Source organism: Sus scrofa, chromosome 9, assembly GCF_000003025.6.
Source record: "Sus scrofa isolate TJ Tabasco breed Duroc chromosome 9, Sscrofa11.1, whole genome shotgun sequence".
NCBI lineage: Eukaryota > Metazoa > Chordata > Mammalia > Artiodactyla > Suidae > Sus > Sus scrofa.
In genome coordinates this window covers 25,764,225-25,790,681 of record NC_010451.4, presented here as the reverse complement: position 1 = coordinate 25,790,681, position 26,457 = coordinate 25,764,225, and the positions used below count along the sequence as shown (strand labels likewise).

Genomic DNA, 26,457 nt, shown 5'->3' with positions numbered 1-26,457 from the left:
TTGCTCTAATCTTTGACCTCTGCTGGTTCCTGACACAGGGCTCCTGAAACCCTAGTAATACTAGGGTGGGTGAGCTACCACCCTGGATGATATGAATGTCTCTGGGTGGGCTCCTAGATGACCCCCAGATGAGGGCTGGCACCAGGAAGACTCTGCCATGATTAGAAACTTGCAATCTCAGCAGCCCCACCTCGCTTCTCTATGCAGGGAGAAGGGCTGAAAATGCAGTCCAGGCTCAATCATGCCCACATGACAAAGTCTCCACAAAAATCCCCAAAGTATGGGATTTGGAGAGCTTCTGGGCTGCAGTGCAGAGGTGCTGGGAGACTGGTGTGCCCCTTCCCACGTACGTTGCCCCGTGCATCCTTTCCATCTGGTTGCTTTAATAAACTGTATACAAGTAAGAGTTTAAAGGTAAATGTTTCCCCAAGTTCTGTGCGCAACTCAAACAAATTAATCAAAATCCAAGAAGTGAGGGGAGGGGTTACTGTAACCTCTGACCTATGGCTGGTGGGTCAGAAGCACAGATGGACAACCTGGGCTTCAGAATGGAGCAATGCCACTGGTAGTGAGCAGTGCTGTGGGACCCAGCTCTTAACCTGTGGGATCTGATGCTATTTCTGCGTAGACAGTGTCAGCACTGAGCTGAACTACAGGACACCCAGCTGGTGTCCCAGAGAATTGCTTGGTGGGGGAGTAAACCTCCACATATTTGGTGACCAGAAGAGTCAGACGTGAAGTGTTCTCTGTGAAGGTAAAGGAAACACACAAGAAGAAAGACACATTAGGGAAGAACTGGGTCTTAACCCACACAGGAAAGAAAAGACTCAATTTTTTCCTTTATGAAAGGGAAGAACAGACTGTTACAGGTTAAAGCAAATTAAAAAGAAAGCAGATGTGGCAATATCCCTATCAGGCAAAGTAGAATTCAAATAAAAACACTCATGGAGTGCCCATTGTGGCTCAGAGATAACAAAACTTAGCAGTGTCCATGAGGATGCAGGTTGTATCCCTGGCCTCATTCAGTGGGTTAAGGATCTGGCGTTGCCAGGGAGCTGCCGTGTAGGTCGCAGATGCAATTCAAATCTGGTGTTCCTGTGGTGTAGGCTGGCAGCTGTGGCTCTAATTCAGCCCCTAGCCTGGGAACGTCCACAGGCCACAGGTGTGGCCCATAAAAAGAAAAAGAAGAGGAAAACGATAATTAAACCCTCCCCTGGAAAGAAGCTACATCTCCTAAACATCTTTTGAGTCAAAGAGGAAATCAAAGGTGAAACAACAGAAAATTTAGAAAATGAAAGTGGGAACACTAATCCTACGGCCGGCAGCAAAGCTGAGCCAAAAGGAACTTTGGCTTTAAATGCTTGTATTATTTAAGGAAATAATGAGCCCCAGAAACGATGAAAATTACTGAACCCGTATTTTTCAACTCAAAAATCAGAACAAATGAAACATAAAAGGACAAATTAATAAGAGTACAAATTCATAAATAATAAAACAAAACAAAGCAAAATGTCAACACGGTTATCTTAAAAAGGCCAGTCTTAAAAAGGCTTAGACCATTTTATTCATTCTATGATTATTTATGTAAATAACTATATCTTCCGTTTACGAGGAGTTTAGGTTGATTATTGTGGCACCAACACTTATAACTCGGAAACTCTCGGATAAATAAAAATCAAACCCTGTTATAACCAAGATATCAGAGAATAATGATTCACCCACAGCATCTGTGTTCTGTGTAAAAGTGCCCACGACTGAGTTTTCTGTTCCCGCTGTCGAGAGCTTTCCTTTTCCACCCATGATCTCTGCCCGGATGCCGCCCTACCAGGGAATCCTTGCTTGGCCACCGCATTCACAGTCTCTTCCTCTCATCCTGAGCCTGCTTTCTTCTTCACATCACCATGGGAAACATGTTTCTAGCTCCCACTGTCTCTCCGACTAAGGTATCAAGCCCTGGGAGGAGTGGTCTGTATTTTGTTCACCCCTGTCCTCCTGGTGCTCTGACCCATGAATGGCTCATTGTGGACTTGAGATAAATATTCGTTAAATGCAGGGTGCCTCACAAAACATTACTATGTACGTAGGAGACATAGTTTGAGAAGAACACAACAAATCCCTGTTGAATGAGGTTTTATTACCTTCGTGATCTAGATGTTTTACATATTTCTCAATAGTGCACAGGACAAAGGCAAAACCAACGGGGCTCTCCATGCTTCAGAGACCACGGCTGACAAGCTCTGGTCCCAGGTCTGCTGCAGTGAGTGGTGGGTTCCCCATGGAAACCTCCTGTCCCTCTCACTCACTTCTGGTTTGTAATTACGTTGTGCCGCAAAAATGCTATGGTTGCCCATGAAGTTCTAAGTTCTTTAAGGTCTATTTCTTGATGGGTTTTGTATGAGCCAAAGAGTTTAGTGTTGTGCCTGGTGTGTATTCAGGATTCCATACTGTTTTCCAAAAGGATAGATGGAGGGGAAATAGTCTCCATGGCCTCAGATTCGAGGGAGTGAAGTGATAACTGGTACTCAACCTTAGGTTCAAGACCTTCACTCGGCATCTTAGCCCTTAGTGTCATCGTCATACCAGGGACCTAACACCTGCTCTATCCAGAATCCTTTCCTGGCTCTGCGATGGATACTAGGCAGGCTGCTCCTTTGTATCATTTTGCCATCCATTTCCCATGTAGTGAAGAATGCTGGGCTTAGAGCCAGACATATCTGAATTCAAATGAGAGCTCCTTCACCAAATAGTTGTATATTCTGGGACAAGTTCCTGCCTCATTTCTCTTTCTTCCTACCTTTCTGAACTCAGTGTGACAGAGGCTGCTAGTTATCCACCAATATTCATCCTTCTTCCTTTTATTACAGTACCTCTAAGCTTCAGATGACCATATGGCTGTGCAGTTAGAGACCACATTTCTCAGCCTTCCTCGCAGCTAGCTCTTGCCTTCAGGCTAAGTTCTAGCCAATGGGAAGCCAAGAGAACAAGGTTTGCCACTTACAGGTCACACTCCTAAGAGGAGTGGTCTTACCCTCTCCTCTTGCCCTTCCCCTTGTCTCTGGTAGGAGAACAGTCATGATAGCAGGAGGTGATGACACCACTTTGGACACAGAAATGTAAACCATGTAGTGAGGAGGGCAGAGCTGCCCTACTGGCCTGGTCTTCACATCTCTGAACTTGTGCAGGAAACAGAAAGACTTCAATGTTTTTTAAATCCCTGCCTTTGGGAGCCTCTTTGTTACAAGACCTTAGACTATAATTAATATGCTCAATTTTTTTTAGTTTTAAAATGAGAATGATACCTAGGAGGGATGTTGTAAGGAGGAGTATGCAGTAGGAGTTTAAAAAGCATTATTGGAGTTCCCGCTGTGGCTCAGCAGGTTAAGAACCTGATATAGTGTCTGTGAGGATGTGGGTTCAATCCCTGACCTCGCTCAGTGGGTTAAGAATCTGGCATAGCCACAAGCTGCGGTGTAGATTGCAGATGCAGCTCAGGTCAGGCTGTGGCCTCAGCTGCAGCTCCAATTAGACCTCTAGCCCAGAAACTTCCATATGCCCCAGGTGTAACCAAAAAAAAAAAAAAAAAAAAAATTTTTTTTTACAATGGCAAATGCCATACAAATGCTATTCCTTATATTTTCCTGAAACTTTTGGTAAAATACCCTGTATTTGTTGCTGTTTTGAGACTATATTAAGTTGTGAGTTCAGCCTTAAGGGCAAACCTGGAGGGATGCTTGGATACTTGCAGAAGAGTAGCAAGCTGACCAGTAGCTACAGCACTATGAAAACCCAAGAACACATGAAGCCTCTGAGGGCACCCATCATCCTAAAACACTGCAAAAACTCACCGAAAGTTGGCAAATGGTGATTTTTTCAATGCGGACTCATAGTCACAATTAGAGCTTCAAACTTAATGAAAGTCACTTGAATTTCTTCCTAGCCTCCTCACCAAAAATAACTGGTATATCCTTCTATTAATACTAAATTTCCAAACTCACATATTGTCAGGGAGATTTTGGCATAGTAAAGTACCAACTTCTTCAAAAGAAATGTCTCAGCACTTACCCCATTGTATTATGGGCTTGGTTCTCCATGTCAAGAAATTGCTGCATTGGGTTTGTATTTCTTGATTTTTAACCTGTGAGGGGGGAGAAATGATCTAGATTCTTAAAATGCTTACATTCATTAACCTAAAAACAAGAAAAATTTCCTGCTGAAACCATATTATATGAGCTTTTTAGTGTAGTAGCTCTTGGTTCCACAAAATGTAAAAACTCCGGCTTTCTGTTTGTTTCATGCACTTATCACACCGACTTAGTGATGCAGTGAAATATAAGCTATTGACTGAAATGGACATTCATTCACTATCTACTGGACAACAGCCTGGTGCCCTGGATTTGGCAAAGTGCCAGCATGTGAAATGAGTAAAACCAAATTCCTACCAGAGGAGTCCCAGCTGAACATACTCAAGGGTTCCTTCCTTTGGGTGATCTCCAAAAGGTATGCCTTTATTTGAGTAGATTCTTTCTTTGGCTCGCTCCAGGTTGGATTAGAATGAATATGCCATAAACGTTAGGACCAAAGGGCTAAGAACTGCCTAAAAATAGAAATCTTACAATTCCTCCTGGCTCTGTGGGCACCCATTCAACTCTTTGGACAAAATAGGGATATTGGTACTTGCCTAAAGTAAAGCCATGTTTGTTTGTTTGTTTCCCAAAAACAAAGTTAGTTTTTTAAGTTATTTTAGAAATAAAATTCTTTTTTTATAATGAGTTTTATTTTTTCCATTACAGTTGGTTTGCAGCGTTCTGTCAATTTTCTGCTGTAAGCGAAGTTTTAATTAAAAAATAATCTATGAGGATACGTGGACACGTTTTGAAAAGGATTTCAACTCTTCTAAATTACTGACTATGAGTCAATTAAATAGCATTCAAGGTGGCCGCAAGCGGAGGGAGACTAGCAGGGCTCCTATTACTCTCAAATCAAAGAACTTAAGAGAAACCCTGGAATTGGGGGTAGAGCAGAAGGGCCAGGAGCAGGAATGGGGAAGGAAAACTTGACCAGAACAGCAGAAGAATAAATTCGTTTTGTAGGTTCTCAAATCCCTCACTTTAACACCAAGGAAACTGAGGCACAGACGAACCAGGTGACGGCCCAAAGCCACACAATTAGACCCTGGACCTAATTTAGGGAGACACTCTGCTCTGGATTCTTCAAGGTCCGTCTGAACCTCTCCCCACTTGCAGAGCGCCCTGGACCACCACTCCCGCCCGCCCCCCGCTTCCCCCGGGCCCCCCCGGCCCCCCAGCGCAGGGTTCAAGGCCAGCCCCGGCGGACCAGCTGTCTGTCGGGGTCCCCCGCCCCTCTTGGGCAAGCTGGGCTAAAGGGAGTGGGCAGAGGTCGGGGCGGGTTACCTGCACTGCGCTGCGCCGCGCTCTCCCGAGAGGTCGGAGGCCCCGGGAGTAAGTACGCCGGGGTCACTGCCAGCCCGGCCCGCCCCGAGGGGCCCCGCCACACGCCGCCGCGCTCCCGCGGTCCGGGCCCGCCAGCCGCGCGGCTGCTCAGGCAGTTAAGGGCGCTCCTTCCCCGCCAGCGCCAGACTGCCTGCCCGGCGGCCTCTGGTTGCCATGGGGACGCGGCCGGAACTCGGCGTCGCTGGGGGTGGGGTGGGGAATGGGCGCGGCCGCCGCGGCGGCGGGCAGAACCGCGGGAGGTCGCGGCGGGAGCGGCGGTGCGGAGCTTCATCGGGTCCTCGCTGTGCCACAGTTATGCCTCTAGTGCCTGCTCACCGGACCGAGGGCGTCCGGAGACCACATTGTGGGTCTTTTCCACTTCGTGACTCCCACTGCCTAGCGAAGTGGCCGACACCCGTCAGGGGGCCAGGAAATAGCAGTCGAATGAAGGAAGGAACGAACGACAGGACGGAGGCACAAAGTGTAAACAGCTGGGGTGGGGGGTGGAGAAGGTTCTGCATCCAAGTTCCTTAAATCCACCTGGCCCTCCTTCTCATTCTCACACTTGAAATGAGAAAACGAAATAGGGTAAAGAGAGGTGCCTTTCCAGTCACCAAAGTGTCCTCCAGCTGGGAAGAGCTGGATGTTTTTGAAACCGCTTTTGCTCAGCGCCCAACTACTCTGGTCGCTGCAACCATAGCATCTGTACCTGTCTTTCCCATGCAGCGCGCTGGGTCCTTAGAACAGCTCTGCGACTTAGAGCAGCAGAGAGTAGCGCCTCCCTTGTAGGGAGAGGGTGATGGTCCTAATGAGGGAACACGGACAGAACTCGGAGTGATTGATTCCAAATTCTTTTTTTTCCCACCAAATTCCAAGAATAATTGACGGCAGAAGCTCTGTCTCATGGTTCTAATTTCAAAGAAATGATAGGAAAGGACATATACACGCATGCGTGTATGTACACACGCGTATCCATATCTTTCTACTGATAACGCTGAAGCACTTAAAAGTTGGCGTTTGGAAAATACTCTAGGATCTATTTTAGGGACAGACTTCCTTCCCAGTACATTCAGTAGATGAATTTCTAATTCTTAAAATCTTTTATTTGCACACCACTTTCATAACATTAACCTTAATTTGCTACTTTAATATGGCTATCAATTTAACACTGACCCCAATACCTCCATCCAAATTCCATCTGGATTTCGAAAAACCTTTTGCTATTTCTTGACAAATCGAGTTTTGCAGAGGAAGGGTGTAAAGTATCTCAGGTTATTAGTTCTAATCAGTGTTTTATAGCTCTCATATTACGATTGAATGAAGAGAGTGATCATTTTAACTTGAAACCTTTCAATATTCTGTAAACCTCTATTCATGTCTAAATTGAATGGGTCAATGTATTTATTCTGACTCTACGGAAGGGAAAATGGAACTAGGAATAAAATTCCATGAAGTTTCAGGATGCCCAGTATCACTCACACTTTGTAGCTAAGTACTTTCATGTTCATTATTTCCTTATATGCTCAGGTGTACCGTGTGACACAGTGTAACAGGCGTTACTGTAGCTCCTCTTAGCAGATTAGGAACAGAAGGCTTAGAAAAAAAAGTTAAAATTGTCTAAGACATTACATCTAGTTCAAGTGCAGTTAAGATATGAACCTAGATCATCTTACTCCAAATCCAGTGCTTTTCAAACTCTGTCCAAAGATTAAAGTTGAGTCAGTTTCTTCAGCAGTCAAAATCTTGCTTAGGTAACTGTAGGTGTGTTTAAAGCCACATTTTCACAAGAAAAAAATAAATGTGCGCAGGGATTGCAAAGCATAAGTATATGAGAGTTCACATACGGTGACAGATTTAAAGAAAATTTCAATACAGAATAGAAATACCTCACTCAATTTAATAGGAATAAAGCTTTCATTTCATGATGAGACTTCAGGCTTAAAATGCAAGACCTACCCTCCTCCCTCCCCACCTCTCCAGGACTCCCTGCCATCAAGTTAGAACTGCAAAGACTTGAATTTACCCTGAAATGTACCTATTTTTGAGTCTTTTCAGGTGAAAGTGTTTTGAAAGGGATGAATGAGGATGAACTATGGAAGAAAAGCTAAGGGCCCAATTATATAGACTAAATAATAATCATAGCTATAGACTGAACCCTAAAAACTGAAAAACCTTCATTAACAAAACAGTTTTCACACCCAAATTTATAATAGCAGTACAGAAAATAAATATGCAACTTGAATGTATGCAAGGTTATATTAACTTGATGTTTGCCTTTTTCTCAACAGAGGAAATATTTATTTTTATATCATTTTCAAAAGAAGGTTCGAAAATTATATATGCATTGCAGAGTTCGAGTCCTGGCTCAGTGGTTAACAAGTCCAACTAGGAACCATGAGGTTGCAGGTTCAATCCCTGGCCTCGCTCCGTGGGTTAAGGATTCTGCGTTGCCGTAAGCTGTGGTGTAGGTCGCAGACTTGGCTCAGGTCCTATGTTGCTCTGGCTCTGGCGTAGGCTGGTGACTACAGCTCCGAATAGACCCCTAGCCTGGGAACCTTCTTATGCCGCAGGTGCGGCCCTAGAAAAGCCAAAAAAAAAAAAAAAAATTATATATGCATTGCAATAAAAAGTTACATCTATTGGCGTTTCCACAGTGGTGCAATGGGATCAGCAGCATCTTGGGAGCACTGGGACACAGTTTGATCCCGGCTCGGCACAGCGGGTTAACCCTCTGGGTGTGATTTGAGAGGGACTATGAAAGGCTCCTCCTTCAAATTCCTCATTAACCTCTGGGTGGGGAGAGGGAGTGGACATCTGCAGAGAAAAGCATATCTAAGCCCCTTGGCCGGGCAGGGTGAAATCTTTCACTGCATCCTGACTCAGTCCTGTCAACTTTCCTAGGCAGGGCTGTCTCTCCAAAGAGAATTCACACAATTCAGACTTGATAGGAGGGCCTTACCTGTTAGTCTTGGCTGGCCAGGGGCCCAGGTGAAACAGAAGCACGTCCTCCTTATGGGAATTAGGAACACCAGGTCTCATTTTGGGTTCAGAAAACTAAGTTCTTTGGGAAATGGCTATCATGGTTTTTTTCTCTGTACATCTCCTTCTTAGAGATCCTTGCTGTTTTGGCTCTGTGGTTTTGAAAATGTCATCCTCTCTTGGATATTAAGGGGAACCAAAGACTTTCTATAGTCTTGAGCTAAAATTTCATGGATGGAATAGCCCATTTCCTGGAATCAGGGATGGCAGGGATAACACTGAAGTGAAAGGTTCCCAACAGGGAAAATACATGTGGAGCCAGGGGTCAGCTCTTACCACGAGCTCATCTCTGTTAAAAGCTTTCAGGTCCTAAGCTAATAGGATAGTGAGAAATTCTTGGGTCAAAATCTAGGAAAAGGCAAGAACCTAGAGAAGTGAGCCCAGAACACAATGCTGCTTTTGCCTGGAAGGCATTTAATGCTCTGGCAGAAGTAACCACAAAGCTGAGCAGTAGTTCCAGTAGTTTTGTGAAGCAAAGTTGCCAAAAGACAAAGCCTGGGCTCACCCCAGATAAAGAGATAAACATCCTCTGCCTTTAAGATGAAACCCCAAACAACTTTGCCCTCAGGAGAAAGGTGAAGTGGAAACCAGTTCTCTTACTGACTTGCAGCCCAGCTTTGGATCACGTAGGTGATTCAGGACAATCTGTCTTTAGGTATGGATGAGCCAGTACTGGACTGGTAGATTAAGACGCCTGGAGAAAGCAAGCAAAAATTTCCTCTGGTGAAGATGAAAAATCATTCCAGGCTTCAAATTCTTTCTGAAAATAATTTCTCATATACAGAAAATAGTGTCTCAAATACAGAAAACAATTTCTCAAATACAGCTTCAGAACATACTGAAACATGGTCTAGGACCACAAAACAAGATGTGGAATTTCCCTTGTGGCACAGTGGACATGAATCCGACTAGGAACCATGAGGTTATGGGTTCAATCCCTGGTCTTTCTTAGTGTGTTAAGGATCTGGCATTGCAGTGAGCTGTGGCTGTAGGTTACAGACACATTTTAAGATGTAGGCTTTTAACTTTAGTACTTACTAATATTATTATTATTAGCCCTAAAAAAGCAAAACAAAACCAGAAAAACAAGATGCCATCAGGGAAAACCAGTAGAAAGTACAGAACACAGAAACAGAACCACAGATACTTTATATATTGGATTAAAGATTTATGAAAATATGAATAATATGTTAAAAGAAATAAAAATAAGATGGAAAAAAATTTGTAGGGAGCCCTAAATATAAAAAGCGACTTAGCATATTTGAAAAGAAACCAAACAGAAATTCTAAAACTAAAAAAATTACAAATAATGAAAATTAAGAACACCACAGATGTGTGTAATAGATTTGATTCAAGTTCAGAGAGTATTTCTGAACTGGAAAATAGATTAGAATAAATTTTCCAGATTGTAGGGAAAAGACAAAATATTGGAAAGTATTTTAAGATGTAGGCTTTTAACTTTAGTACTTACTAATATTATGTTATTTGTTGTCATGAAAATAAAAATAGATAATATATATGAAAGTATCTAGTACATGCCCTTGCATATAGTGTGTACTCAGGAAGTGTCTGTTGAATTTGAGATTATAAAAAAGTTAATTCGGTTATTTCCCAAATCATCTCTGTCATTTTTTATAACTTCCATTTCTTTGTAAAAATGTTCATATTTCTTTAAAAATTTTTAAACATATTAATCATAGTTATTTTCTAATATGTGTCTAATGACTCCAGTATCTGAAATTTGGGGGTCTATCACCGCTATTTCTTATCATAGTGTGTTATTTTCCTGTGTGTTTTATGATTTTTTACTATAATTGGGGGTGGATTTATTTCTGGGGCACCTTTGAGGTTAGAATAGAGGTTGAATTCTTCCAGCAAATTTGCGTTTGCTTTTGAGAATTGCCTTAAAACATATCCAACCCCAAATTACTTTACATTAAGTATTTTCAGCCACATCTGTGGCATGTAGAAGTTATAGGGCCAGGGATCAAACCTGAGCCACAGCAGTGACAACGCCGAATCCTTAACCCACTGCACCAAGGGAACTCCTACATTAAATTTTTGACAGGAGGTTTTTCAGACAACACAAGTAATATGAACAAGTGGAAAATGAGTATAGGGACAAAGAGAGAACAGACTCATTTCTGTACGATAAATATCCTCATGTAAACAGACTATTACATTTAGAATGGATAAGCAACGAGGTCCTTACTGTATAGCACGGGGAACTCTGTCCAATCTCTTATGATAGAACATTATGGAACATGATATGAGAACAAAAGTATATATATTACATATATATAACAAATGTGTATATATATTCTATAGTGTATATATGAACTGGAATCACTTTGCTGGTCAGCAGAAATTGTCACAACATTGTAAATCAACTCTACTTTAATTTAAAACATTAAAAAGCAAAACTTGGATTCCCAAAGGCTACTCTCACTATAAAAGTAAATGATAGACAAAGAGGGAACCTTAATGCATGAAATTTTTAAGAAGTGACTTCGGAGGTTGGAAGATCCCAGGGTGGAATGTAGAATGTGATGAAAAAATCTAACTGTATTAAAAATGTATGAAAGAGGTAAGGGAAAAAGGTACTGATCTAAGTAGTTTTGGACATGAGTACAATCTGTTAAAACAAAGGCAAAATTAACTGTACATAAATACTATACTCCAATTGTTAAATTTTTTTCCAGAGGGTATAAGTTAACAGTTCTAATACTGCCTTACCTGTATACTTGTGTAGTTGGATAATTAAATAAATAGATGGTGGATGGTGGGAGCCAGCTTTTTCTTGTTGGAGTAGGAGTTTACACATAAGCAAGGGGAGGCGGCTAGAATGATCCATGTCAGTAATATATTAGCATAGAAGATTACAATAGGGACTCACGTTTAGCCTAATAAACAAATAGTTACATATAGAAATATTTACAGATAGCTGTAGATATAGGTATTTGTAGATAAAAGATGAGCCTGGAACATCTTATAATGCCAGAAAGTAATGAAGTGCTCACAAAACAAAAACAAAAACAAAAAACCAAACACCTAGACTAAACTAAAACTCACAATGATGAGGATATGCCAAAGGGACATGGAAGTGAATCGAAAGAATTCCCAATGGCCAAAGCCAGAACAATTTGAGAAACTAAATACATAAATAAAATAACTTTCGATTATAATTCGAAGTATACAATAAATATCCATGAGTCTATACTGATAGAAATAAATGGGAGAGATGAGACAAACCTTCCATGCAGGACTCCAAATAATTCAAGCAGATATTCTACCCTTAAGGAGGTGTTGGAACAAAACTCCTTACTCCTTAAGTGTGGGATGTACACAATGACTTCCATCTCCAGAGTTCAGTATGGAAAAGGGGGAGGTAATTTTACAGTGGAGAGACCTGCAGAAGGCTATCTCAACCAGGTAACCAAGAGCAACAGTGACAGTCATAAATCACCCTTGATACAATGTTACGAAAATGGCAGTGTACCTCTGTGATCTTCCTCCCTGAAACTCATAATCCCAGTCTAAGCATAAGAAAAACACAAGACAAATTCAAATTGAGACTCTACAGAATACCTGGCCAACGCTTCTCAAAACTGTCATGATGATCAAAAACAAGAAGACTCTTAGAAACTGCCACAGCCTAGAGACGCCTAAGAAGATATGATAACTAAGGGTAATGTGTTATCCTGGATGAGATCTTGCAACAGAAAAAAAAGTGACGTTAGGTAAAAACTAAGGAAATCTGAGTAAAGTACAAACTGTAGTTAAAAAATAATGTTATTATTAGCATTTATATATTAACTGTAACAAATGGATCGTACTAATGTAAGATGTCCATAAGAAGGGCTACAGGATGTGGGTTGGATGGGAACTCTGGATTATTTTCACAATTTTTCTCTAAATCTAAAAGTATTCTAAAATAAAGACATTTATTCTTTAAGTCACAAAAAAATGGAACATCAGAACACATACCTATCTTGACTTTGACCCTGGGGGAAGGCAAATTCTTTTTCTGGAAATTTGTATGAGAAGTTGTCCCTATACCCATTTTTTTTTTCCTCCTTCCTCCCTTCCTTCCTTTTTTTTTTTTTTTTTGCCACATATTTTTCTCATTATAGTTGATTTACAATGTTGTGCTCATTTCTTCTGTATGACAAAGTGACATTCTTTTTTAAAAAATATTCTTTTCCATCATGGTTTATCATAAGACGTTGAATATAGTTCTCTGTGCTATAGTAGGAGGTTGTTGTTTAGGACGTTGTTGTTCAGGATAAAAATAGCTTACATCTGCTAACCCTCACCTCCGACTCCACCCCTCTCCCAACCCCCTCCCCCTCGGACATGCCAAAATTTTATCTAACCTGTTAATTTTTCTTTCTTATTAAAGTTGATTTATAATGTGCCAATTTCTGCTGTACAGCAAGTTAACACAGTCATACATGCATATACATACCTTCCTTTTCTTGTATTATCTTCCATCATGGTCTATCCCAAGAGATTGGATATAGTTCCTTGTTCTATAGAGTTGGACCTCATTGCTGATCCATTCTAAATGTAATGGTTTGCACCTACTAACCTCAAACTCCCAGTCCATCCCACTCCCTCCCCCTTGGGAATCACAAGTCTGTTCTCCATGTCTGTGAGTCTCTTTCTGTTCTGTAGATAGGTTCATTTGTGCCACATTTTAGATTCCACATGTAAGTGATATCATGTATTGTCTTTCTCTTTCTTACTTCACGTAGTATGATAACCCCTAGTTGCATCCATGTTGCTGCAAATGGCATCATTTCATTTTTTTATGGCTGTGTAGTATTGCATTGTGTACTACATCTTCTCAATCTATTCATCTGTCAATGGACATTTAGGTTGACTCCATGTCTTGGCTACTGTGAATAGTGCCACTATGAACATACTGGTGCATGTATTTTTTTGATTTATAATGTGCCAATTTCTGCTATACAGCAAGTTAACACAGTCATACATATCATACATGTATTGTAGTTTTGTCCAGATATGTGCCCAGGAGTGGGATTGCTGGATCATATGGTGATTCTATATTTTTTTTTCTGAGGAAACTCCATACTGTTTACCATAGTGGTTGCACCAATTTACATTCCCACCACCAGTGCATGAGGGTGGGGATCCTAGTTTTATGTGAGGTATTCCACTGGAATCCTCACTGGGTTGGTCCTGGGCTTTGTATTCCATTGCCTCTCTGCCCCGAGTCCTCAGATGTAAGAAGAAACATTCAGAGCAAAGCTGCTTTAGCATTCACTCCCTTGTTAGCGGGCTTGCTTTCACTTGGGTTTATAAATCTGCTGGTTCCATTCTCTTTACAAGAAAGAATACTATACTTTATATTTTATATTGTATTTTATTTGCTTTGATAGGGAGGGTTGTGCAGTGTACCTAAGCAAACATACTGCCAGAAATGGAAGTCCTTTCTACCCTGTTTTAACATTTTCATATCCTATTATATATAATTTTTTTAAGTTTCCTCAGCTCTTAATTTTTAGAAACAGGAAAGGTAGAAATTATGAATGAGTTACGTCAATAATGCTTCAAGATCAGCCCCCATCTGTGATAAATAGTAATGTGAGAGAAAAATTTGAAAATATGACATAGTCATTCGTAAAGTGAGAGAATATGGCTTTAAAATATGTTTAGGACACAGATTTTTGTATTAGGAAATTCAATGGTTGTTATTTTGTTGTTATTTAATTTTATTGACATGACTTCTATGAATCGAGAATTACTTTCTATATATCCCTGGGTATCATGTTTCCTGGTCACCCTATAAACAGTGGTTAATGTGCAATTGGCTGAATAAAACTGAGCTGGAGACACAGGAGGAAGTAGTTCAAGCAAATTTTAATGAGTAAACATTCTGTCATCACCATGAGAGACTGCAGCACCTGTTTTAGGGAGATACCAGCGTGGTGTCCATTTTAGTGTCACCCTTCAACGCTCATGTGGAACAACACGCGGGTTGAAGAAAAATGATTCCCAGGACCCTCATTTCTTAGGTTTGTGTTGCAAGGTTACTCATCATGATGCCACCCTTATTATGCCTCTTTTTGTTCCTGGTATAAAGCATGTTCGCATTGTCGCTGTTGCTGCTGAACAGGAGTTGTTATGTCTGTAATAAAACGCTGTTCCAGGAGACCTCTGAGTTCAGCGTTGAGGGAACACGAGTTTGCCACGTTCAGTAGGAAAAAAGAAAACCGAAACATTTTTCTCGTTTCCTTTTCCCCGACTAAAATGATGAAGCCTCTTAGCTGTGTCTCAGAAAAGGAAGCAGAGCACAGTGTTCCGTGGAGCCTCGCGCCCAGTGCTCTCACTGGGAAGGCGATGCTTCCTCCTCACCTGCTTGCCTTCTGTGCTGCTTGACTCTGTAGGAGGCGCGTCAGAAAATAGCTTTTGACAATGCAGAGAGTGATCTTCTCTGAAAAACAAATTTACTTCATTCGGATGGAATATTTTGGAATGTCACCTGAAAAGGGTACTCACCTTCAATCTATGGTTACCTCAACATCCAGAAACCCAAATTCTCTCTGAACGTTTCTAAATTGCTTTGTAAAGACGGCATCAATCTCATTATCATGATGTTGTGTTGAAAGGCATTATGCAGTCCTATTTCTGAACTGACTGGGAGAATTTTCTCAGCTTGACATAAATCCTGAGATGGTAGACAATGGTAGAGACTGAGGATCACTTTGAGAAGAAACTACATTTTTTTTTTTTTTTTTTTTTTCTTTTTCATTGTGAAACACTTTAATTGCATTTCTCACTTTAACCGGGTCTAACTCACTCACCCATTGATGGCTGAATTAAGTCTGTTAACAATGAAGGAAAGGAAAAGTCATACTTCTGAAAAAAAAAAAAAAATCAGTGAGCAATAAGTAGTGCCCTCCAGGTAGGAAAAAATATAATTTCAATGTTCATCATTTAAAATTATGGAATTCTTTTCTTGAACCCTTCTTTTTCTTTGAATATACAATATGAGAATATAACTATACAAATGATTTATTTCTGAGAATGTCAGTAAAGTATTTTAGAAAGAATATGGGCTTTGAATTCAGATGGACAGGAGTTTGATTCCCAATTCTGTTATTTAATGGCTATATGATTGTGGCTAATTTATTTAACCTCACTGAATATTAGTTTCCTCATTTCTATAGTGGGAAATAACAATAGTTTCAGGGATGTGGTAAATATTAAATTAGGTCAGTGATCATGTTGTGTTTAGCTGTCTGTGCATATCTAAGTAGATGCTGAACTGTCAACTGAATATATGGCCCTGAATTTCAGCTCATATATCCAGGTTGGTCTGGACAGGTCTGGTCTAGGTATATATCTGGGAGTTGTCTATGTACAAGTGGAACATGACTCACAGGACTGGTTGAGATTGCTGAGGATGTGAGTGTGGTGAATGAGAAAAGAGGAAGATTTTAAGCAGTTCCCTTAGGAATTCCATCATTTAAACATGGGTAGAAAATAATAAATGCTGGAGAGAGAGTGGAGAAAAGGAAACTCTCCTACACTGCTGGTGGGAATGTAAACTGGTACAGCCACTATGGACAATAATATGAAAATTGCTTGAAAAAGTAAAAAAATAGAATTACCATATGATCCATCAATCCCACTCCTGGGCATACATCTGGAGAAACTATACTTTGAAAAGACACATGCACCCAATGTTCACTGTAGCACTATTCACAACAGCCAAAGCATGGAAACAACCTAAATGTCCATAAACAGATGAATGAATAAAGAAGATGTGGTACATATATACAACAAAATATTACTCTGCCATAAAAATGAATGAAATAATGCCATTTACAGCAACATAGATGGACCAAAAGATTATTATACTGAGTGAAGTCAGTTAAGCAAAGATAAATATCATATGTTATCATTTATATATGTAGTCTAAAAAAGGGATTTATGAACTTATTTACAATATAGAAATAAATCAAGGACATAGAAAACAAACTTATGGTTACCAAAAGGGAAAGTGGGTGGGAGGAATAAATTAGGATTTTGGGATTAAAATATATATACTACTCTATAGGAAGTGGATAACTAACAAGGACCTACTGCACAGCACAGGAAACTAATTAACATCTTGTAATAATGTATAATGAAAAATAATCTTAAAAATAAGAGATTAAAAAAATAAATTAGGTCAGTGATGTATATAATATCACACAGTAGATACCCAAAATAGTTGGAATTAGCATCACTGTATTTTTGTTTCTATTATTATAATTATTATTATTATTTGTTCTATAAGTATTCTGCTATGTTTAAAATGCTCTGAGAGAAAAAGTATACACCCACTTTTAGAAACAACTTATAATCAGCAAGAAGACACAGGTGGCACCTTCAGGACTTACCTAGAACTGTCCTTAACTAGACCAGCTCATTAGGTACGTTTTCTCTTCCATGTTACCATAGGGGACAGTATTACTGAACTTTCCAGCACCACATCACAAGGACCCCCTTTTCTTCAGTTTTCCTAAATCTTTTCCTCACTTTCCTTTAAGACCTCCCCACAGCTTCCCTATGGTAGTCAGGCTTCTATGAACACTTTCTGACACTTCCTCAAAGCCCTTTTAGCCTTTGCCCACTACCCAGTTCCAAGGGCACGTCCATATTTTCTGGCACTTATTATGATAGCACCCAACTTCCAGGTATCAAAATCAGTATCATTGTCTACTGCTGTGTAACAAATTATTCCAAAACATAGCAGTTTCTAACAACCACTTAGTATATCACAATTGCTGTGGTCAAGAATCAGGAAGCCACCTAACTGGGTGATTTGGGCTCAGGGTCTCTAATGAGACTACAGTCAACACGTCAGTCAGGGTTACATTCATTTAAAGGCTTCAGTGGTGCTGGAGGATCCACTTCCAAGGTGGTTCCTTGAGTGTGCATTGGCAGAAGGCACAGTTCCTCATTGGCTCTTGGTATGGGACCTTATTTCCTGGCCATGTAGATCTTTCTGTAGGGCTGCTTAAGTGTCCTCATGACACAGAACTGGCTTCTCCCAGAATGAGTGATCTGAGGGAGAAAGAGAAAAGGGGACGCTGCAATGCCTTTAAGATTAGTGTCAGAAGTCACATGCTGTCAGTTCCACCATATCCTGTTCATCAGAAGTGAGTTGCTAAGCTCAGCCCACACCCAGGAGAGAGGAATTAGGCTCCACCTTTTGGAAAGGAGTACCAGGAATCAGTGGGCTTCTTTCATTTTCTTAATGAATTTCAAAATGATCTTGATACCCATTAAAAATAATGAAGTTGGCATTCCTGCTGTGGCACAGTGGATTAAGAACCTAAATGCTCAGGTCACTGCACAGGTGTGGGTATGATCCTCTGCCTGGTGCAGTGGGTTAAAGGATCCAGCATTCCTGCAGCTGTGGTGTAGGTTGCAGCTGTGGTTTGGATTCAGTCCCTGGCCTAGGAATTTCCATATGCCCATGGATGTGGCCATAAAAACAAAGGGGGTATGTTAAAAAATGTGAACTTAGAAAAGTGTTGTTGATATATTATTAAGAAAGAACAAAGCAAGTTTTATAATGATATGTATAGCATAATTTTATATTTGGGGGAAAAACAAATCTAACCTTGTATATGTAGGTATAAGCGTAAGAATTTTGAGAAGCCTACAAATCAAAACGTTGATTTTGCTTCTAGAGCTATGGTGGGTGGTTGGAAATGAGCCTTGTGGGATAGAAGAGATGTGGAAAAGAGGTAGAATTTACAAGTGATTTTTATTTTTTACTCCTACTTTGTGTTTTTCTATGTTTCCAAACTTGCTAGAATAAACATGCACTGCTTATATAATTAGAAGGTAGCAAGTGTGTGTAACAAGCAGAGAGCTCTCTCTCTCTCTCTCTCTTTTTTTTTTTTTTTTAATCTTTTTGACTTTTCTAGGGCCGCTCCCACGGCATATGGAGGTTCCCAGGCTAGGGGTCTAATCGGAGCTGTTGCTGACAGCCTACACCAGAGCCACAGCAATGCGGGATCCAAGCTGCATCTGCGACCTACACCACAGCTCACGGCAATGCCAGATCCTTAACCCACTGGGATAGGCCAGGGATCGAACCTGCAATGTCATGATTCCTAGTCGGATTCGTTAACCACTGTGCCACGGCGGGAACACCAGAGATCTAACTCTTAACCATAAACACTGAACTGTGATTGGAGGAGAAGAGAGATGAGTCCTTGTCCCACATCTCAACATAATAATCAAAAGTCCAAGACGAGAACCAGTTTGTTACTACTTGAAGATCTGGTTTGTTGAAAGCAGGTAAAATCCACCATGTAAATTGTGAAAAACATATTTTTAATTCTGTTGGGGTAAGTGTTGATAAGATTTTAAGAAAATATATAATAGAAGATTTCTAATTAACACAGAAATACATTGAAACATGTTTTTTCTACTCTTCCCTCCTGAAATTCCACTACATTGGCAATAAAGGAAGATACACACACATACACACACATGAGGGAGAAGAGGAGTGGAGCTAGAGATGGAGAGAAAGGGGATAGGAGAGAAAGAGAGAGAGGGAGATTGAAAGACAGAGAATGAGAGAGAGACAAGGAAGGGGACAGGAAGAGAGAGAACAGAAAGAAGGCAGTTGAGTAATTTTGGCAGCTAGAAGGCTGGTGGATGAGTATTGATGGACTCTGAAGACCAGGGGAAGCTGAAATCTAAGCCCACAAGGGTTAGAGCTAAGACGCAGGTCAGCTCATGCTTGGGATTTCTAAAAACAAAGCTCAGGAACTGAATCTACCCCGTTCTTCAGAATGCTGGGGAAGAGGTAGGGAAGAAAATCAGAGTATTGATCGAACATCTACATAGGATGTACCCAGATCCTCTCCTCTGCACCACTCCTCCGCTGGGTAACTGCCTCTTCTTGAACCTGGCAGAAAATTAGAGGCTAACTCTTTGGAGATGTCAAGCCAGAAGTCACTGGACCCAGGGTATTCAGCACAGAGGAGGACAGAGTACCCAACCCAAAGTGGGGGAAGTGAATGAAAGCCTCCCTCTGAACAGTCTCTTCCGTGGCTCGGTTCTTAGAATGCTGGCAGCCATATTTAAAGGCAGGGGATTTGAGAATTCTGCTCTAAGTGATCAGCCAAAGAGGAAAATGAGAAAAACAAAAGAAATGATTGGCATTTGGGAGACCGCTAATGAAATGGCTCTGTTCCACCCAATTTTCTTCAGTGAAGCCCAGTCTTTAATAAGCCCTATTCTCCCCCTCCCTCCCTCTCCCTCTCCCTTTCTCTCTCTCTCTATCTCACACACACACACACACAATTTTAAGGCGTCTTTCTTAAACACAAGCAAAATAAGAATGATGAATGATTTGGGGGGAAACTCTTAACATCAGAGAGACCAAAACATACAGTAAAAGGTAACACAGATGAAACAAACAATGTAGGAAGCAGAAAAACAAACAAAAACTATAATTATCTTCAGGGATAATTACATCCCTGTATTACTTCCATAATACACACAAAAGTTATAAAAAAAGAACATTTAGGAAGCAACATGGAACTCTCAGAAATGTTAAAACATGATACAAGAAATTATAATTCTGGAATAAAGTTAAGAATATATTAATGATAGGTATATAGAAAGTTACCAAATGGAAACAAAAGAGTTAATTATTAATTCGAGGCAAAATATAACATCATACAGGGAAAGAATATACGAAAGTACTCAGCTAAGATAAAAATAATGTTCACATAAAGTTCCCTTTGTGGCTCAGCAGTTAACAAACCCGACTAGGATCCACGAGGATGTGGGTTCGATCCCTGGCCTTGCTCAGTGGGTTAAGGATCCTGTGTTGCTGTGGCTGTGGTGTAGGCCAGCAGCTGTAGCTTTGATTTGACCCCTAACCCAGGAACTTCCATGTGCCGAAAGTGCGGTCCCCAAAAGCAAAATATTTTTTAAAAATTAAAAAAATGTTCACATAGACAAAATAATGCAAACCCGAATCCTTATCTATTAAAAAATGTGATGTACTAAATGTATGAGTAGGTGAAGAGGAGAAATCTGTGCCTGCGTCCTCATAGATACTAGTCAGATATTCGTCTCCACTGAGCCACGACCGGAACTCCTCCTAGAGCTCTCTAACAAACAAGTTAATTCTATTTCTTCATTCTGTATTTTACATAGTTTCCAGGCTCTCCCCACTGTTGAAGAAGTGAGCAACCTGAGCAAGGCGGCCCCATATGGAAAGCATTTGGCTGACGAGGGCTGTGGCAGCATCACTCAGCTTTGGAGGGCAGCCATGAGGCTGAGTTCTGGGGCATCTGTGGGGTCAGTGGTGGTGGAATGGGTTTCTGTTCTCAGGACAGTCTACTGTGTGGTTTAAGCATCCCCATGAGCTACCCAGTATCTGAAATCAGTCTGTTGTTGGCAAGTAATAACAACCCTCAAATCTACACAGGCAAATACCAAAGAATTTCTAAAGAAGTGCTCAAGATTTTCAATCAGTTTCTTCTGGAAGTAAAAATCAAGGATGGGAACAGGTTGGGAGTTCCTGTTGTGGCACAGTGGAAATCGAATCCATCAGATTCGTTTCTGCTGAGCCATGACAGGACCTCCTCCTAGAGCTCTCTAATAAAAAAGTTTATTCTATTTCTTCGTTCTGTATTTTACATAGTTTCCAGGCGTTCGATGTGCGTGATCCCTGGCCTCGCTCAGTGGGTTAAGGATCCAGTGTTTAACTGAGCTGCAGTGTGGGTTGCAGACATGGCTCTGATCCTGCTGCAGGTGGGCCCCAAAAAGAAAAAAAAAAAAAAAAAGAGATGGGAAGATGTTAATCAGAAAACAACTGTTCTGGAGTTCCCGTCGTGGCTCAGTGGAAACATATCTGACTAGTACCCAAGAGGACACAGTTTTGATCCCTGGCCTCGCTCTGTGGGTTAAGGATCCCGACATTGCTGTGAGCTATGGTGTAGGTCCCAGACATGGCTTGGATCCCTCGTTGCTGTGGCTGTGGCTAGGCCAGAAGCTACAGCTCAGATTCAACCCCTAGCCTGGGGGTGCAGCCCTAGAAAAAAAGACCAAAAAAAAAAAAAAAAAAAAAAGAAGAAGAAGAAAACAAAACAATTGTTTTTCATTGGAAGCCTTTGTCTTTCTCTTGGCTACTTGACTTCCTAGCTGTGAACATATGTAAGTTTGAAAAATTAAAATGGAAACAAAAGAAAACAAGGAGACAGTATGAACTGCCTTTGGGAGAGGACAGTGCACCACAGTGCCAGCTCTCCTTTCTGTGTCTGGGAGAGGCATCACTAACTGATAAGAGCTTTCACTCCCTCCAAGAGCCTGGAAACACATTCACAATCCTTCCCAGTATCTATTTCTAGGTATACAGGAGTTGAGTTTTCAGTTGAAAACTTTTTGCGCTTCTTGGCCTAGGAGGAAATACTCAACCTGGTATAGGACTGGCCTTATATTTCTGAACTTGAGTGAAAGCAAGCCCAGAATATGGTTTATGGTATACCGAATTAGAATATATAGACTGCTGTACCTTATTCTGACAAATACCTTAATTGAAAGGTGTAAGTCAGCACTACACAACTCTGTTATTCCAGTGAAATTGCTACAGTTGAAAGAAGTCATTGAGGTTCCTGAACATTAGCGTGAAGATGTATTTTGAAGCTTTGCAGTACTCTGATTAATAGAATTTTATTACCTGAGATTTTCAAAGTAGCATAATCTCTTCACTAGTATTGGCATAGCATTTTATAAGAAAACCCTGTTTCTTCAAGTCAACATATAGTTAATTCACACTTGGAGATCAGGCTACCATGACAGCATGACAAGTTAATGAGGTCTGAACACTTTCAGAAAAGGAATTATTAAAAGGAAGAGAACAGAAATGCTTTGTGATAGAAAAATAGAATACCAGAATTATCTGGACAATTTTTAACAGTCATTTGCAAGGACTTATTGTCACTGTTTGATCATAGTTGCCTTTCTTTCTTTTATTTCTATTACTACAGTGGTGGGGTTATTTGTTCCATAATGAAAATGAGTTTCTGTACAAGATTCAAGAAGCATACTTACATCCGTCGAGCACAGCATCTGTTAAAAATCTTCTGGCATTGGGAGTTCCTACTGTGGTACAGTGGGTTAAGAATCTGACTGCAGGCACAGGTAGCTACTAGGCATGGGTTTAATCCCTGGCCTGGCCCAGTGAGTTAAAAGATCTGGTGTTGCAGTAGCTGCGGCATAGGTTGCAACTGCAGCTTGGGAACTTGCATATGCCTCGAATGTGGCCATAAAAAGAAAGAAAGAAAGAAATCTCCTGGAACTAAAAGCATTTTTTTAACTGGACTTATTTTCAACCTGGCATCAAAAAAAATTTTTTTTGCTATTTCTTGGGCTGCTCCCGCGGCACATGGAGGTTCCCAGGCTAGGGGTCGAATCAGAGCTGTAGCCACCAGCCTACACCAGAGCCACAGCAATGTGGGATCCGAGCCACATCCGCAACCTACACCACAGCTCACGGCAATGCCGGATCGTTAACCCACTGAGCAAGGGCAGGGACTGAACCCGCAACCTCATGGTTCCTAGTGGGATTCTTTAACCACTGCGCCACGACGGGAACTCCTCGGAAAAAAAAAAATTGTTTTAACTGGATTTATTTCCAATCTTTTTATGAAATGTAGAACACTTAAAAACTAATTAGAGATCTAATAGCCCTCTCTACTATTTCTGCAGGTCAGACTACTGCTTTATGTAGAGAGAGGCATATCAAAAATCACTTTCTAAACAGCTTTAGGGTGGACATGAAATTGAATAGAAGCAATGCATTTTTCCCCTCTGAATCTACCCTCTTCACTGTTAAGAAGTAAGCTATGAGAAAAAAGTAAGCTATGAGAGGAAAATCTTAGGTGAAATGTGTAGACCAGGAACTAGTAGGTTCCCTCAGAGTTTCCTGACATAGCCATGACATCTGTGCTGTTCCTAAACCTGGAAATATCTGCACTGCTTTTTTGGGGGGAGGGGGAGTTTTTGAGAGCCGCACCCACAGCATATGGAAGTTCCCAGGCTACAGGTCGAACTGGAGCTGCAGCTGCTGGCCTGTGCCACAGCCACAGCAACACAGGATCCAAGCTATGTCTTCGACCTACACCACAGCTCACAGTAATGTCGGATCCTAAAAGAGGGGCCAGGGATCAAACCGGTGTCTCATGGATACTAGTCAGATTCGTTTCCACTGAGCCACAACAGGAATTCCCTATCTGCACTGTTTTTGATTCTTACTGCTCCCTCGCTTTTTTTCTTAAATTGAAGTATAGTTGACTTAAAATATTATGTTAGATTCAGGCATACAACATAGTGATTTGATAAATACATGACAAAATGATCAATCACCATGATAAGTCTAGTAACCATTTGTTATCATACAAAATTATTACTGTATTAGTGGCTATATTCCTTATGCTGTATTTTACATCATGTGACTCATTTTATTTTATAACCAGAAGTTTGTACTTATTTAATCCTCTTCACCTATTTTGCCCAACTCTCTACCCTCTCCTTTCTGGCAACCACCTGTTTGTTTTTTGTATCTATGAGTCCATTTTTGTTTTGTTTGTTCATTTTTTAGAATCCACACATAAGTGAAACTATACAACATTTGTCTCATATCTCAATATCTGACTCATTTAGTATAATACCCTCTAGGTGCATCCATGTTGTTGCAAAGGGCAAAATCTTTTTACGGCTGAGTAATATTCCATTACACACACACACACACACACACACACACACACACACTACATAATATTCCAATATATAGATTTTACATCTTTTTTGCCCATTCATCTATTGATGGACATTTAGGTTTCTTCCATATCTTGGCTCTTGTAAACAATGCTGCAGTGAATATAGGGGTGCATATATCTTTTCGAATTAGTGTTTTGGTTTTTTTGGGTAAATATCCAGAAGTGGAATTGCTGAATCATATGGTAGTTCTATTTAAAATTTTCTTGGCAGAATTTCATTAGTGTTTTCCATAGTGACTGTGCTAATTTACATTCCTACCAACAGAGCACAAGGGTTTCCTTTTCCCCACATCCTTGCCAACATTTGTTATTTGTGTTCATTTTGATGACAGCCATTCTGACAAGTGTGAGGTGATCTCTCATTATGGCTTTGATTTGCATTTTCCTGATGATTGGCAATGGTGAGCCTGTTTTCATTTGTCTGTTGACCATCTGCATTTCCTCTTTGGAAAAATATCTGTTCAGTTCTTCTGTCCATTTTTTAATCAGGTTGTTTATTTTTGATGTTGAGTTGTATGAGTTGTTTATATATTATAGGTATTTAACTCCTTATTGGTCATATCATTTGCAAATATTTTCTCCGATTCAGTAGGCTGTCTTTTCATTTTGTTGATGAGTTCCTTTGCTTTGCAAAAGCTTTAAAGTTTGATTAGGCCTCCTTTGTTTATTTTTGCTTCTGTTTTTAATTGCAAGGTGTCTCAGGGTGGGTTTCTTTGGGTTCATTTTATTTGGGACTTCCTGTGCTTCCTGGACTTGGATGTCCATTTCCTCTACCGAGGTTAGGAAGTTTTCAGCCATTATTTCTACAAGTAGATTTTCTGTCCCTTTCTCTCTCTCTTCTCCTTCTGGGACCCCCCCATAAGGTGAATGTTAGTATGCTGATATTGTTCTAGGGATCCCTTAAGATAGCCTCATTTTTTTCTATTTGCTGTTTCAGTCAAGTGATTTCCACCAGCCTGTCTACCAGATTGCTGATCCATTTTTCTGCATCATTTCATCTACAGTTGGTTCTAGAGTGTATTTTTCATGGCTGTTATTGTATTCTTAAGGTTTGACTGGTTCCTTTTTGTATTTTCTATATCGCTGTTGAAGATCTCACTGTGTTCCTCTATTCTCCTGAGTTGGAAGAGTATTTTTTATAACCATTACTTTGAGTTTTTTATCTGGCATGTTGTTTATCTCCATTTGGCTTGTTTATTTTTTTCTGAGGTTTTGTCTTGTTCTTTAGTTTTGAGCATATTCTTTTGTGTCCTCATTTTGTCCAACTCTCTATGTTTGCTCCTATTGTATTAAGTAGGTTATCTATATCTCCCTGATTGGAAGAGTGGCTTTGTATAGAAGGAGTCCTGTAGGGCTTAGTAGCACAGTCCTCCCTGGGCACCAGAGTCTGGGGCTCCAGGAGTGCCCCCCATGTGGGCTGTGTGTGTCCTTCTATTGTGGTTGGGCTATGCTTGCTGGGGGTGCATTAGTGTGTGGGGCTGGTCCCCAGGGTGGCTGGGTATAAGGCCTAGTTCAACTGTTGCAGGTACTCTGTCATGTGGCGGACAGTTTCTAGGGCCAGAGCTGCTTTGGGGGTTGCTGGTGCAAGTCAAGTATACGTGATGGACTGGTAGACTGGGAGGCTGCTTTGGAGGGGCTCCAGTGCCAGCCACGGGTACCTTCCAGGTCTGGTGTAGGGCGGGGACTGCTTTGGTGGAGCAGAGTGCTGTTGGGCTCACAAAAGAACCCAGGATTAGTTGGTTGGTTGGGGAGAGTCAGTGATAGCACCTTCCAGTGCTGGGCCAGGTAAGTAAAGGATGAGCTACAAAGAGACCCCAACTAATCAACCAAAACAGGACAAAACAAAAAATTGGCACCTACCAGCTCCTTCATACCCAGAGAAAGTTCTAATACTCAGAGCACATACCCTAAAATTAGTCAGTGAATCTCCTTCACATATGACCCAGGTGCCTTTCATACTGCTGCCTCCGTGCTGGGACATGGAGCACATTCATTTTTGCTCGTGCCCCTTAAGAGTGGATTCTCAGTTTAGGTAGGAAGCCTTTGAGTAGTTTAAGGTTGCTATGACTATGTCTAGTGAGAAAAAGTTATTAAGAAGCTTAGTATAAAACATCTCTATAGGAACTATCTATGTA

The 26,457-nt window shown here is 40.8% G+C and overlaps 1 protein-coding gene across 7 annotated transcripts in view; it reads right to left on the bottom strand.

The window, feature by feature from the left end:
- DEUP1 (deuterosome assembly protein 1) overlaps positions 1–26,457 on the bottom strand; it is a 204,712-nt gene that overhangs the window by 102,424 nt on the left and 75,831 nt on the right. For 5 of the 7 annotated variants that reach the window (XM_005667227.3, XM_021062632.1, XM_021062635.1 and 2 more), the window contains exons 1-2: positions 5,412–5,509; positions 4,063–4,135 (exon numbers count right to left, since the gene is read on the bottom strand). In XM_005667227.3, the coding sequence (XP_005667284.2) occupies positions 4,063–4,109 (47 nt within the window). In that variant the 5' untranslated portion in view covers positions 4,110–4,135; positions 5,412–5,509. Of the gene's footprint in view, positions 1–4,062; positions 4,136–5,411; positions 5,596–26,457 lie in introns of those variants that run through there. The other 2 variants (XM_021062631.1, XM_021062630.1) reach the window with 2 other exon arrangements.